Source organism: Chanodichthys erythropterus, chromosome 11 (genome assembly GCF_024489055.1).
Source record: "Chanodichthys erythropterus isolate Z2021 chromosome 11, ASM2448905v1, whole genome shotgun sequence".
Lineage (NCBI taxonomy): Eukaryota > Metazoa > Chordata > Actinopteri > Cypriniformes > Xenocyprididae > Chanodichthys > Chanodichthys erythropterus.
The window spans coordinates 14180049-14195543 of NC_090231.1; the positions used below are offsets into that span (position 1 = coordinate 14180049).

Genomic DNA, 15495 nt, shown 5'->3' on the forward strand with positions numbered 1-15495 from the left:
AGCAACCAAGAGCCTCATCAATTAAAAAAAATGACAAATGCTGGAAATATTACAATGTGCGACCACATAAGTCAGCATAGCAGCTCTGCACCATATGGTGGGTATAATTTCTTTATATTTCACTTTTTTTTTGGAATAGAGGATTCAAAAAGGAATGTCAGTAAAAAGTATAGCAAGTCAACCAAAATATTCCAGGTCAAGCAGCTAAGGCAATTTTCTTCCTTCCACTTTTATTGATTATGAAAGTAAAGATTTTTGGGTAACACTTTAGAATAATGGTCCATCATTAATAAGTAACTATGTAGGAAGTAATGCAGGACTAATGAGTAGTACTATATTAACACTTCAGCTACTACTATTATCTAATATAGAAACAAGCTTAACTAATCAGTAAATAATATTAAATTTAGAAGATAGTTCCTTATTAGCTAATCAATAATTACCTAATGAGATTAGCATAACAAATTGTAAAGAACATTATCGTGTGTCTGAGACGTAATCAGTCATCATTTTTACTCTGAATACAGTCATAAAATGCATCACTACTCAAGTGTTACCTAGTTCATTTACTCCACCCACCTACATTTCCTGCTGGTACTGAGACTCGAACCCACAACCTTTTGTGGTCACTACATTCTAAAAAATGCTGGGTTAAAAACATCCCAAGTTGGGTTGAAAATGGACAAACCCAGCGATTGGGTTGTTTTAACCCAGCGGTTGGGTTAAATGTTTGCCCAACCTGCTGGGTAGTTTTATTTAAACCAACTATTGTTTAAAAATTGCTATATGGCTAGCTTAAACTGAACCCCAAATAGTTGGGAAATTAAACCCAGATGCAATTAGAGGCAACAATAATAGACAAAAGGTGAATGTTTATTAATAAGCTTTAATATTTTATTAATTTAATAGTTTAATAGTTTATTAATATAAATTCATTAATAAGCAATTTAATAAATGTTTATTGTTTAATAATTATTCATTGAACATTAATAAATGTTCATTTCCAACATACTTTGGGTTAATTTTAATTAAGTAATACAGTAATTTTTAAACAATAGTTGAGTTAAATAAAACTACCCAGCAGGTTGGGCAAACATTTAACCCTACCATCCAATTGCTGGGTTTGTCCATTTTCAACCCAACTTGGTTTGTTTTTAACCTAGCATTTTTTTAGAGTGTAGTCTGACTCTCTAACCATTAGGCTACAACTGCCAAAAAAAAAAAAAAAATACGTTACTGCCAAAGATTATGATGCTTCTTATAATTCTTAGGAGAGTGGGTTAGATGTAAGCCTTGAGATTTCTGGCTGGGTAAAACCATTAATGTGCTGGAGATAACCCCATCATCTATTCAGCCAATGAGAAATGTGTATTCCTGTAGCTCTTCTGTACCAGAAGCTTGATGCTTGATACATATTAACACTTGACAGCCCCTCTGGCAATATTATGTCAGCATTTGTGTCTGTTTTTTTCATGCTTTTAGAAGCAGTTGATATGCAGAGATTAACAGTACAGAGGAGTGATCTGAATGCCTGAGGTGAGATCATGAAAGGTTTTTGTATGACTTCTGGATGTGGTTGTAAGCAGGATCCAATATTCTCTCCTTTGTCAAAGGGACAGAGACATACTGCTGTTGTTATGTATGCGTGTTTTAGTTGGATTAGTTCGTGGACTCTTAATGTGACCTCGACGCTTTCCTGCCAAGCAGAGGTCACGCACGTAAACAGAAACGCACTGAGAGCATCTTCTTTTTAGGGTGGTGTAACCCAACACAAGATGACCAACTTAACAAGGGAACAGGCATCAACAATTTAAAGCATCTACAAACACGCAAACACACTGAGAGCACCTTCCTTTTAAGGAGTAGTGTAACCTTAAACCAACATAAGAGAGAACAGATGTACTGAACAATTTAGATCACACACAAGGCGAAGCTTTTGAAAGTTTTTACCCATAACCTGAGGCTTGCATCAGAACAACTGTAACCATTCAGATTTGAATTGAGAATGCCTTTTAAATTCGAAATTCAGTTCAGATTTCAAATTCTTTTTGAATTAGCAAACAGGATGCTGAATTCCAATTCAAACATAAAATGCCCCTATTGTGCTTGATCGAATATAAGCTTTTATGCAGTGTGTAATATAGCTGTTTCAAAAATCAAGTGAACGATAAATGGAGTTATTGTCTCCTTAAAGAAAGAAATGATTTCTGAAACGAGTCGTCAGCAGTTCCAGTGTTATCGACATGTTCTGCGCTGCCAAAGTAAATCCACTTTGATGTACTACAGAAGCATGAGGACTCGGGCTCAAATTGATACAGAAAACCCAACGGCATTGTTCGTATCACTGTGTATCAAGTGCTGAGGAAGCCCCCAGAGCTGAAATTTAGATATTGTGATAGGCATTTCGTTTCTGACTAGGGATATTCATTTCATATTTTTTACCGATCATTAACTATTAACCGACAAGATTAAATTAGAATGAAGTACAATTAGAATGGATAAGTGTCTGTGACCCATGAAAAATATTGAAAAATGTAAGTGATTGCGCAGGTGATCAACTTGACGAAGTTAAGTTGACATCGCAGCTTGGGTTTTTTGCTATTATCAAAAAATGATAACAGAATACAGTTAAAGGTGCTATAGAGGATGTTTTGTTTTATACATTTTTGCAATATTACTTGAAACTGTCTTTACTAACTGATAAAAGACTATTTATTAGGTGCACTGAAAGGAATAATATCAATATACATAATCTGTGCACGAGGTAGGGCCTTAAAAACATCAGCCAATCATTTGTGTGATCATCGCATAAACGATTGGCCCTCTGGCTTGTCAATCACTGCTGTGACGTTCCTTGTGAGAGATGTGTGCGCTCCAGTAACTTTCCACACTCCACAGGCGCTGCATGCAGTGTTTTTGTCAGGAGACAGGAGTAACTGCAGATTATGAGTTACCTGCGGTGAGTCCGACATAATGAATCCACTAACACGACACAGCGAATGCCGGTGGTAAACACTCGTGTTCCAATACCCGTGCACGAGTTTTGGGAGGCGTTCCCTCGAAATGAGCTGTGAAGGAGGGGGGTTGTTCTTACGCATGCGCTCATTTCAAAAACTCAGTAACAGTCTTTGGTTTCTTAGTCATCGAAAACATCCTCTGCCACCTTTAACAAAACATATAAAAAGTTACACTGCTCAATTTAAATAATCCATAGGTACAATCTGTGCCATTCAGCGTGACCACCGCCTCACTGTGGGCCGCATGTGTAGGATGATATTGGATACACGTTATTGGAACACGACTGAAGCACAAAGTCTATACATAATAAATAATAGTTTAGCATACAAAAACATTGCGATTTATGAAACATCTGGATTAGTGCTGAATGAGAGAGGTAGGCTATGTGAGCCCAACGCCGGTTTATGTTTCAGTTTCTCTTTAAATTAATTAGATTTGGCTTGACTTTAATTATCTATTATATTTTTCAGTCTTGTTCTGTTCTAAATACAGTTAATTTGAAAGGATTTATTGTGGAATGAGGGGAACTAAAATAGCCTATAGCTATGTTTATAGTGTTTATAATGTTTTTAAACATTTTGCTGTATTTGCCAGTATTTCATATACTTATCAGTTTTTTTTTTTGTTTGTTTTTTTTTTGTCTCTCAAAAACGCAATTTTACATGTGTAGTGTATTTTTTAACCATGCAGTCAATGTTTTAAAATATCTTGAAAAATTACTTCAAAACTTATATTACTTTTTAACTGATAGTATTAATTGGTTAATATTTTTACTGTTGGTTAATGATTAACTAGTTATTATGAGTATCCTTATTTCCTGACAAGCGCTGCCAAGGTGAAAAAAAAGTACACTTCCATAATGTACTTTAAGTGCTCTATTTTCATTGTACTTAATATACTAAAAATTCTTCTGTAGTACTTCTTAAGATAATATTAAGGACATCTAAGTTTACTCAACATTTGAGACACATGAATATGAACTAAAATGTGCTTTTAATATACTATCTCTGTATTTAAAAAATGTATTTAGTTACCACTTATAGCATACTTGAACCCATAGTGGTAACTAAATGCACAAAATTAGTAAGTACAAATAAACAAAGTACAAAATTAGTGTGCGAAAATTGAGCACTATGGAAGTGTTCCAACAGACTAGGCCATCTGACCAATCAGAGCGGTGTATGCTCTTGGAAAGGAGGGGTTTAGAGAGACCAAATCATTTATGGAACCGTTTGAAACACTGTGAGAAAAGATGTGGTGTTGCAATGTGTATAGATAGATTTGAAATGCCACAAAACTTGAATTTATATGATATATTTCATCGTATTTAATGAATTCAACTTTTGTTGACCAGGGAGGAACTCTTAAATTCCCAGAACCTCATTTTTTTAAATTGCATTACAGTAATTCTTCTTTTTGTTGTTCCAATTGAATATAAACATATACTAGTGTTTGTAATATGCTGCACTTGCTGCCTGTAATGCATTTATTCATGTTTGAATGCAACTTTTTGATTTTGTACCTTAAACAGAAAATTCTGTAGCTCAAGCATCATGTGTATTTCCTTTTCTGTAAAAAGAAAATGGATGTGCATATGTCAAGTAATACGTTTGCTTAGTTTACTAGAAAAATATTTAGACAGGATTTTTGAACCTGTGCATTAATTGAAAGCTGTATCACTTGACTAACACTTTCTCACGCATATAATAAAGCAGTCACTTTAAGTTAGTTATTACAGTATATTGACTTAACACAATTAAAGTTTTCATGCTCACAGCAAACCTGTTTAGCACCTTCCCATGAGCCCTCATTCCCCTTTAACACACACAAACAAACACACTTGATGCATTTAGAGCACGGTGTCCTAAAACAGAAAAGTCATTGTGTTCCAGAGAGGTGTTAGGTTGTTGGGATTTGAGTCTCAGGTTAAATCTCTCTGTGGATCAAATATACAAGCGTAGACAGAAAGACACGCACACATGCATACAAACACTCACAGCACCTCATACAAGGAAACTCACATGTCGTACATTCCACTAGAAGCACCTGCTGGGCCGATTAATCCGGTGTCTCTTGTGTGTGTGTGAGAGCTTATGTGCATGTGTGTGTACTTCTGCTCACATTTCAATTTTACAAATCAGGTTTGATAACAGCTGTGTTGGAGTAGGGGAAAGACTTCTTTTGAACTTACACACACTCGTAGTTTGCATATGTGTATATCAGTCATTCAACAGTCTGTGACTTTGGCCAGGTCATCGCGCTCTTTTGTCTCTCAGGTTAAAAAATAAATAAACAGAAAACCATGATGTTGACTTGCAACCCTGTAAGAAAAAAAATCCTTAGAAAAAAAGGAGGTACTGAAAGTTTTCTGCCAGGACATTATCTGTTAATTTTACAGATATTTCCTTCAACCTAAAATGCAACACCATGCAATGCATTATCCAAAATATGGGTAAAATCAGTGCAGAAAATGTCTTTATATTATAGCAGTACATTGGGCCCTATTTTTTTTTTTACAAAGTTTTCTCAGAGTGTAGCTATTAGATTGCTACCATGAGAAGTTGCATCTCTACATTCATCCATTTTTAAACGAGTCCAACCATCAAAGCATCAGTTACAAATTCACAGCATTCAGAAAGTTACTGTTGGACTTCAAATCGTCTGCTCCCAATGTTAGGAATAATCGGAATGTCCTTTCTTATGAGGACTATATAGTTTTCTGTAATAAAATGTAGGTGGACTCTTAAAGTTCAGCAAAAAATTAAATTTCTGTCATTAATTACTCACCCTCATGTTGTTCCAAACCAGTAAGACCATTGTTAATCTTCAGAACAAGTATTCTTGTCGCTTCATAACAATAATGTTGAACCACTGTTGTCACATGGACTATTTTAACGATGTCTTTACTGCCTTTCTGGGACTTGAAATTGGTTATGACATTGCTGTGTGTAGGGAGGTCAGAAGCTCTCGGATTTCATCAAAATGGGTTTCTTGTCACTTTATAATATCAAGGTTGAACCACTGTAGTCACATGAACTGTTTTAAATATCTTTTAAGTAGCTTTCTGGGTATTGAAAAAGGAAATTAACTTGCTGGCAATGGAGGCCCTCACTGAATTTTATCAAAAAAATCTTAATTTGTGTTGCGAAGATGAACGAAGGTCTTACAGGTGTGGAATGACATGAGGGTGAGTAATTAATGACAGAATTTTCATTTTTGGGTGAACGAACCCTCTAAGTAACACATAAACTCAACTAGAATAAATGAGACATGAAACAGTAGTATGACTTCACTGTATTTGAGTTCTGTCAAAAGTACACTGTAGTTACAGAGAGCATGGGTTTTCTGTACATCGGTATGGTACTGACTCAGACACGTGTGTGTTCATGAGCATGCATGTGTGTGTTTCTCCTGGGTGATGTATGTGCGTGCAAAGCGGTGAGTGCAGTTGCATGTAGACGCTGGTTGTTGTGTGCATATATATGATTGTGTGTACAGTATATATGTGGTTTGCATGGTCGCATACTGTGGAGTCAACAAATTTAAATTTAAATATAAACAAAAATTGTTTTTTTAGAAAGGTTGTGAAATAAAATTAACAAGCTATATTTAAACTCCCTTTAAGCTCTCTCACGCAAACAGGTTCACTTCATGCACATAAATCTAAAACAGTTGAACATATTCATACTGACAGATAGCCCGTAGGGTTTCCAGTCTTTCTGTAGGAAAACATTTATCGATATATTTCCTGAAAAAAATGAGGGATGAGTGAAGAATGGCAAAAATATGATCTGCCCATCCATACACAGAAAGAAATAAAGATGTGTGTATTGATCGCAAGGAAATGAGCAGCTTTTGGCATAACTGTAGATAGTGTGTGGTAAACACCTTTTGTCTGTCTGCCTGTCTGTCTTACAGTATATCAAAATTCCAAATATGTGATTGTGAACCATTTTTTACACTCTCCCTTTTTAAATGGGCATTTTGCTGTTGTTTCTCTTCACTGTAAATTTCTCTCATGTGAAATGAGAAAATGTGTTTTATACAGCTGCCTTGTCATTCAATAACAGCCTCTTTGCAAAGGCTACATTGAATTGTGTCAGGATCACAAAGGAATCTGCACTGAAATGTGATGCAAAATCTCTCAAGGTTAGACTGATGTGATCAGGGACCTTGTTAAAAGTGTTCCCACTTCCAGAAACAGCATGGCATTTGGCAGCAATCTGGAAATGTTTAGTTATATACCAACAAATAACAAAGTTTCTAGTTTGACATCAAATTATTTTATTTCAAAAGATTTTTCGTGCTATGACATTTTTAATTATCTTTTTTTTTTTCTAGGAAAACTTGAAGAATGTCCAGGTACATGCACACACATGATAAGTGAGCTCAGTTTAGCCTTAGAGGCAGGATGGATGTAGTTCCAGTTCATTAAGGCTAGTCTTAATCCATTCAGAAGCTCCAAATGATGTCTGAAAATTCAATTCAGGGTTGATCTAAACACTAGTTTACCCTTTGGGTAAATCTATAGAAGGTAAAGGGTAGACAAGTACATCTTTCTGTCCCTAAATAGAGGGGCTCAAGCATGAGCTCCCCCTGGACACAACTAGAGAAATGGTGGAGTGAAATAAGGAGGTGGTTGTGAAAGGAATAAGTGGCTATTTATATGCATTTAGCATTGTTTTCCCTAGATGTATGTTAGACTCCACTGAACATTTAAGTGACCTCACTTTACCTACCTCAGTGATTTTAACAGACTCTGATTGTACATTCTTCAAAGTTTTGTTGTTTAGGTGTTTTGTTGGACAGGTCATAACTGCTAATCACTACTGTTTAGTTTTGCTCAAATAAAAATGTTTAATATGAACATATTTCATATTAAAATAAATCAAAATAGAAAACTGGTATTTTAAAGATGACCTATTATGCCCCTTTTTACAAGATTTTTACATTCACTGCTTTTCCATTATTTCCTATGTAAACACACTAAACAGACCATGTTTTTTTTCCTCCCACTCGGGGCCATTCACACACAACACGTCTTTGCATCTAAAAACGTGAGACGTAGGCAGTTGAAAACTAACTTTTTTAAAAGTTAGTCCGTGTTTCCACCAAAGCATAGTTTTCCCGAGGCTAGCGCATTTTTTCAATTGTTTTTAATGGCACCGCTGAGTTTTTAAAACACCAGCAGCATGATGAGGTGCTAAGCATCTATTTCACACTGAGCGCTCTGTGTTTTTGTATGGTCGAGAGTGGAAGAATGTTCAGCTTTTGGTAAAATGCAGTGCTCATCACTGTCACTTTTTACCTAGTCTCGCGCAGAGCCAGACCTTCAGACTGATGGCAGAAGGTCTAGGCATTATCGCAACTTTCATTGGCCAAGGACTGCCTAAAGCCGGGGACACACCTAAGGATTGTAAGCCCGATTATGAATGTAATTTGATACTTACGACTGATCATGTCCAATCGCGCCGAGTCAGAGCCAGTTGCGTTCAGTCGGGGTTCAACGATTCTAGTCTTCGAATTTTAGAAACAGTCATTGCCAGTCCTCCTCACAAAGATTCTTCTCAAATTTGATAATTCCCACTTCTGAAGTAGTGATTATGAGCAAATCGCATTCAAGTTTCGGTTTTTTTTTTTTTTTACACGAGGAAAGTCATCTTTACAATAGCACTGAGAGCACGTGAAGGCAGCATAATATTTGCAACCGATGACGTCTCTGTTTCCTTGGAGACTGTGTCAGGCGATTGTAAACAAGCGGCGAAATGGCGTCAAAAACGTTTGAAACATAAAAACACATTGGACAACCGGTATGGAAGAAAAACGGGTTGAACTCTGGCAAGAGTACGAATACAACATATCTTCGAAGGAATACCATAATAGAAGCGATAAGGAAAGAAGCTGGGCTGCTATTGCAGAAGCTTTGAACGTGTCAGGTAATGTACAGGGCCGGATTATCCATAGATGGCATTGGGCGAGTGTCCTGGAGCACCAGCCAATATTATTTATCTGATACGGATACAAAATTAACAGTTGATACAATATATACAGAGAGAATATAAAGAGCCCTGCCCCTTTGATCGCAAAAGTGAAAGTGCCCTTTGAGGTCGCATTGTGGTAGTATAAAGTTAACGTTACTTCTGTGGTAATGTAATGGTCTGTACAGTGCCGTTTCAAGTCGAACAAGCTTCATTGAGGATCGCAGCTTATCGTTGCTTAACAACGGCCGACACCACCGGAGTGCAAGCCCTAAAAATAGATTTAAGCATATGAATTACAAATATTCTACCTATTATTGAGATTTTGTTTACTCACCTCAAATTCTCTCTGTAGAGAACAAATCCATGTTGCCTCTCCAGCCAGGACCTCACACATATCCTGCGCGTTTTTCCTCTTTTTTTAGTTATTTTCCGCACAAATATAGCTGCAGATGAAGAGGGCCAGCTGTTTGTTTACATCCATTTTCAAGATCCCGCGCACAGTGTGATGCTTAGCAGCGGTCTCAATCATAAACGTTTGTGTTCTTCTCCGACTGTCAACGATTAAAATCGGCTCCAGTCGAAGGAAACAATCGGTATGTGTGTTCAGTTCAGTCTTACAATGTTTCAGCTAATCGTTAGGTGTGTCCCCGGCTTAAGAGGACGTTTGACTGACATGTAAAACAACCAAACACAGTTTGTTTTGTTCCGCGTCATGTTTAGGGGCGTGAAAATGTAGGGACATCGACTTTACAATAACAGACCGGCCTGCAAGTTTACAGCAACAATGAAGCCGCGAACTTCACATACTTTTGAAAATCCAGAATTTAGTTGATCCTGGTAAGCGCTTGTAATCACAACCGCGTTCTTCCACAAGGGGGTTTAGTGTCACAGCATTTGTTTCCAGGTGGAGCATTAAAGCACGCGGCACACACGTCTCCCAGACATCCTGTATAATTAAACCAACCAGATAACGACTTCGAAACTCCCGAAGTGTTTCCAGATAAGTGTGCCATCTGCATCAGACATTCAGCCAACAGTCCGTGGGCGTGACGTCTAAGGCTGAGACTACGTTTTACCCAGCTGTCCAATCGCAGTGCAGGAGGGGCGGGACAAATACCACACGACCAACCGCCACATCCTGCTTGTACAATGACAACAGACGACAACAACGCAACAAAATAAACAAAAATCAAGAGCCAGAGCAAATATTTCAAATACTAAATGAGATACTAGTAACACTTGTCAATGCTGCGCCGCCAAAGCGTTCATATGCCCCCGTGGCAAGTGAACACATGGGGGTTGTAACACAGTTCGTAAATGGGAAGAAGGAGGCGGGAACCGGCGAACATTCAACAAAACTTTAATCCAAAATAAACAAAGAACAAAAACGAAAGTAATGCCGGCAGACCCTCGCGGACGTCTGCCGGCCACACAAACACAATAAAACATAAAATAATATCCAGGCCTGGTCCTCTCTCGTCCTCCACGGTAGTCGCTCCTCCTTTTATGCTCCCGGAGCTCCTCCATGAGGGACTCAAGGCCGGTGCGCCTCCCAGGTGATGCTCATTAACACTCGCGCCACCGGCCTCGCGCCGTTCCCTCACGGCTCTCGCCTGCCCTGGTCGCCACATACCCCCATCGCCCCTCGCAGGCCAGGGGGTACTCCCGAGACTGCGCTCTACTCCCCCCCCGGGGCCTGTCTCAGCGGCCGCAGCACCTGGGGGTAAGGACAGACGAGACGAGAGAAAGGAGACGGAAGCAAGGGGAGCGACAGGACGAGAGAGGGGAGAGAGGAAAAAGAAAAAAAAAATTCTTGGTCCGGTTCCCCGACACACTGCCGCTTGGTCCTCAGCCTGCCGAGAGGCTCTTCTTCGCGGTGCCATGCGGTGGCACTGGACGCTCGGTGGACGGCCCGATCCTCGACCGCCTCCTGGCGGCCGGCGATGGCTCCTCCGACTGAGGGCAGCCGGCAGCGAGTCCCCCGTTCCCTGCTCCTCCCCTTTATGGCGGACGGCAGCAGGCTCCGGCCCACGGCGAACGGCGGCGACTCCTCCGCTCCCTCTTGGACGGCAGCCACCCCACCTCGTCCCAGGGGCACGGCCTCGAGCTGTCCGTCCCACCTTTCACTAGGCTCCAGTTCCACCGCCTCGGGCAGCCTCTCGCGGTCTTCACTCCCGCGCTGCCCGAACTCCGCAGCACCGCGATCCCCCTCAGCAGCGAGGGCTCTCCGACAGCATGTCCCTCCTTCCTCCCGGGTTTTGGCACCAATTTAACACAGTTCGTAAATGGGAAGAAGGAGGCGGGAACCGGCGAACATTCAACAAAACTTTAATCCAAAATAAACAAAGAACAAAAACAAAAGACCCTCGCGGACGTCTGCCGGCCACACAAACACAATAAAACATAAAATAATATCCAGGCCTGGTCCTCTCTCGTCCTCCACGGTCGCTCCTCCTTTTATGCTCCCGGAGCTCCTCCGTGAGGGACTCAAGCGCCGTTCCCTCACGGCTCTCGCCCGCCCTGGTCGTCACAGGGGTGAATGGGCAGATTCCATCACCAGTAGTGGGCGGGGCCTGTTCCATTGTGACGTCACAATGTTTCGAAAAAAACATTTTGAGACTCATGCTGCGTCCCAATTCACCTACTTATACTACGTCCTAAAAGTATGTACTGTTTTTGTAAAGAAAAAGTACATACTTTTGAGTGTGTAGTAGAAGAGTATGCAAGTTTTGGGACATATCACCTCGTCATAACTGCGTCTTTAACGGACGTTCTGTTGCTTAGTTACTCAACCTGTAACTGTTTAAACTACCCTGTCAATCATCTTGTCACAGTTAAAATCCTCCACATTGAATTAAATTTATTTTCCTACCGTTTCGGAGAGAAATGTAGTCGCACGTTGATCTGCCAGTCATGAGTCTTTCATGCAGAGAACTCTCCTCATCTTTGCATAATGATGCATTTAAAAGTTAATGACCAAACACATCGTTATAAAAGTTCACAATGCTGTTGCAGATGAAATATAATGTGGATAAAATTTAATAAATATCTTTTTGACAGGTTAGACACTGCTTATTAATCATTCAAGCCCCTTTATCTTAACCGTCGTACTTCGCACGTCCGTCATGTTTGTAGTTTTTAAACACTTTTTATTCGTATTTGTAGTTCTAATCGAATCCTCATCCACAGCGCAATGTGTTATGGGCAATATTAGCCGTTAGAAGTGTGCACGGATCTGCACTTCGAATTCTAACCGGAAAAAGTACACCATCCGGGTATCTTTGGAATACTCATTTCAACATACTACGATTTGGGACATACTAATTCTTTTTTCGAATACTATTTAGGACGCATAGTATGCGAATTGGGACGCAGCAACTGTTTATGATTTCTGGGGAATATAAAAAAAGAAGTGGATGGATTTGTACCATTTTAGGGTGGTTGTGTACACACACTGCCGACACACGTTTATGTTCAAAAATCATGTCAAAGTGAATTTTGCATAATAGGTCACATTTAAATTGTAATGTAGTGGCTATAAGTTAGTATTTCGTCATTGTAATGTATATACAGTAAGAAAGGGAGTATAGTGTGTGTGTGTGTGTGTGTGTGTGTGTGTGTGTGTGTGTGTGTGTGTGTGTGTGTGTGTGTGTGTGTGTGCATGTGTGAGTGTGTTATTGGTCATTTTCTCTTTAAAACTATCTTGAATAATTCATCCCCATTTTGATTCACGTCCCGCAAAAAGTTAACACGTTCATTAACCCTTTGTGATTCCTACAGCTTCTCCTCTGTCCCTGCCTGTATTATTCCCATCCCTTCTCAACGTTTCAAGATGTTAGCTGGCAGATTGCAGCTCCATTAACGTGAATCTCTTTATTTCTCTCCATCCTCTTCCAGAATTCATCTATCCATGCTTGCCTGTCATTAATCTGTGAGAATGTGTGCGTGGACCCCCCGAGTTCTGTTTGTGCTGACTCAACACACATTCACTTATAACTCAGACTCCTGTCACAGACTGATTCGCAGAGGTTGGGATTTCGTCTAATTGCATTGTGGGGCCCCCTGCGATGGTTCTGCGGATGATCAGGGCCGCTCTGTGCTTTCAGGGACTCCCTCGTCAGCAGAAAAAGTGATGGGCGGTGCGGCAGTAAGGGAGGGGGAGGCGTGGTGCGGTCGGGACCAAAGTGTCTCTGTGGGAGAACAAAGTGTAATTAAAAGACTCTTAATGGATCTATTAATGATGAAACATCCAGGAGCCCGTCTGTGTATGTGTATGTGTGTGCATTCAGCATATGCTAACACCACTTCAATTTCATATGCTTTCTGCATGGATGAATAATTATGCAAGAGTACATTCTCTAACAGTACATCAGCTTCCTTAACTTTTGCCTTATATGCTAACAGTTATCTAATTAATGCATTGCACGCCTCACTATTCTGGAATGGGATTTGTGAGGCTTCGTGGGAGTTTAAAATCTTGAGTCACCCTTTTTCACATCTGTTTGTTTTTATCTCACAGTTTTTCTTGCAGAAGTTATGGACTTTTGTGGTAAGCAATATTGTTTCGGAGGTTTGTGTCATTTTTCAGTGCCATCAAATTCAGACTGAAGAATTATGGGTAACACTTTAGAATACTTTTCCATCATTAGTGAATAGGTGCACAGGAACAACTGAGAAAGAACTATTAACATTTTAGTAACTACTATTAACTAACAAGAAACTGATTAATGAATTAGTAAGTAATAGCACTTAGTTGAATGTGGTAGTTCACTATTAGCTAATCAGTAACTAACTACTATTTTTTTTCATACCTTCCAGAGGACTAGTAGAACTACTATATACAGGTTCATAATTAATGTGAATAATGCATAATGTATAATTGATTCTAAAGTGAACATCATGGTAACCCACTAGTAATGACTGAAGTGTTACCAAATCCATCTAAAGGAATTACTATCCAAAGCCTTATAAAAAAAGATTTGGTAATACTTGAGTCATTACTAGTGGGTAACCATGATGTTCACTTTAGAATCAATTATACATTATGCATTATTCACATTAATTATAAATCTGTATATAGTAGTTCTTACTAGTCCTCTGGGAGGTATGAAAAAAATAGTAGTTACTGATTAGCTAATAGTGAACTACCACATTTGACTCGTTAATCAGAGTTTCTTGTTAGTTAATAGTAGTTACTAGAATGTTAATAGTGTGTTACTCATTTGTTCCTGTGTATTGATTCACTTATGATGGAAAAGTATTCTAAAGTGTTACCGAAATTTGTTCTTAGAATAAAGCTTTCATTAAAGGGATAGTTCACCAAAAAAATACAATTTTGTTATCACTTACTCGCCCTCATGTTGTTCCAAACCTGTATGAGTTTCTTCTGGTGAACACAAAAGAAGATATTTTAAAGAATGTTGGTAATCAAACAGTTGACGGTAGTCATTGACTTCCATAGTAGGAAAAAAAAATACTATGGAAGTCAGTGGCTACCATTAAATGTCTGATTACCAACATTCTTTAAAATGTCTTTTGTGTTCAACAGAAGAAAGAAACAGGTCCCTCTCAGGAGCTCAGTGAATTCAAGCGTGGTACCGTGATTGGTTGCCACCTGTGCAGTAAGTCCATTTGTGAAATTTCCTCACTACTAAATATTCCACGGTCAACTGTTAGTGGTATCAACAAAGTGGAAGCAATTGGAAACAACAGCAAGTCAGCCACGAAGTGGTAGGCCACGTAAAATCACAGAGCGGGTCAGCGAATGCCAAGGTGCACAGTGTGCAGAAGTCACCAACTTTCTGCAGAGTCAAAAGCTACAGACCTCCAAACTTCATGTGGCCTTCAGATTAGCTTAAGAATCGTGTGTTGAGAGCTTCATGGAATGGGTTTCCATGGCCAAGCAGCTGCGTCCCTTACATCACCAAGTGCAATGCAAAGCGTCAACATCACTGGACTCTAGAGCAGTGGAGACGTGTTCTCTGGAGTGACGAATCACGCTTCTCTGTCTGGCAATCCGATGGACAAGTCTGGGTTTGGTGGTTGCATTGTGCCAATTGTAAAGTTTGGTGGAGGGGGGATTATGGTGTGGGGTTGTTTTTCAGGGGTTGGCCCCTTAGTTCCAGTGAAAGGAACTCTTATTACCTCAGCATACCAAGACATTTTGGACAATTTCGTGCTCCCAACTTTGTGGGAACAGTTTGGGGATGGCCCCTTCCTGTTCCAACATGACTGTGCACCAGTGCACAAAGCAAGGTCCATAAAGACATTGGATGAAGAGTGGAGACTGCGAGCCTGGCCTTCTCGTCAACATCACTGTCTGACCTCACAAATGCGCTTCTAGAAGAATGGGCAAAAATTCCCATAAACACACTCCCCTTGTGGAAAGCCTTCCCAGGAGAGTTGAAGCTGTTATAGCTGCAAAGGGTGGGCCAACTCCATATTAAATGTATGTATATATATGTATATATATATATATATATATATATATATATAT

The 15495-nt window shown here is 39.5% G+C and overlaps 1 protein-coding gene across 2 annotated transcripts in view; it reads left to right on the forward strand.

Annotated features, from left to right (window-relative positions):
• The window catches only part of fgf11a (fibroblast growth factor 11a), a 97332-nt gene that overhangs the window by 13159 nt on the left and 68678 nt on the right, over positions 1-15495 (forward strand). The window contains exon 2 of one of the 2 annotated variants that reach the window (XM_067401796.1): positions 7360-7380. The exons of the other annotated variant lie outside the window; for it this stretch is intronic. Coding sequence (XP_067257897.1) covers positions 7360-7380 — 21 coding nt within the window. The remainder of the gene's footprint in view (positions 1-7359; positions 7381-15495) is intronic. 2 annotated transcript variants of the gene reach the window in all.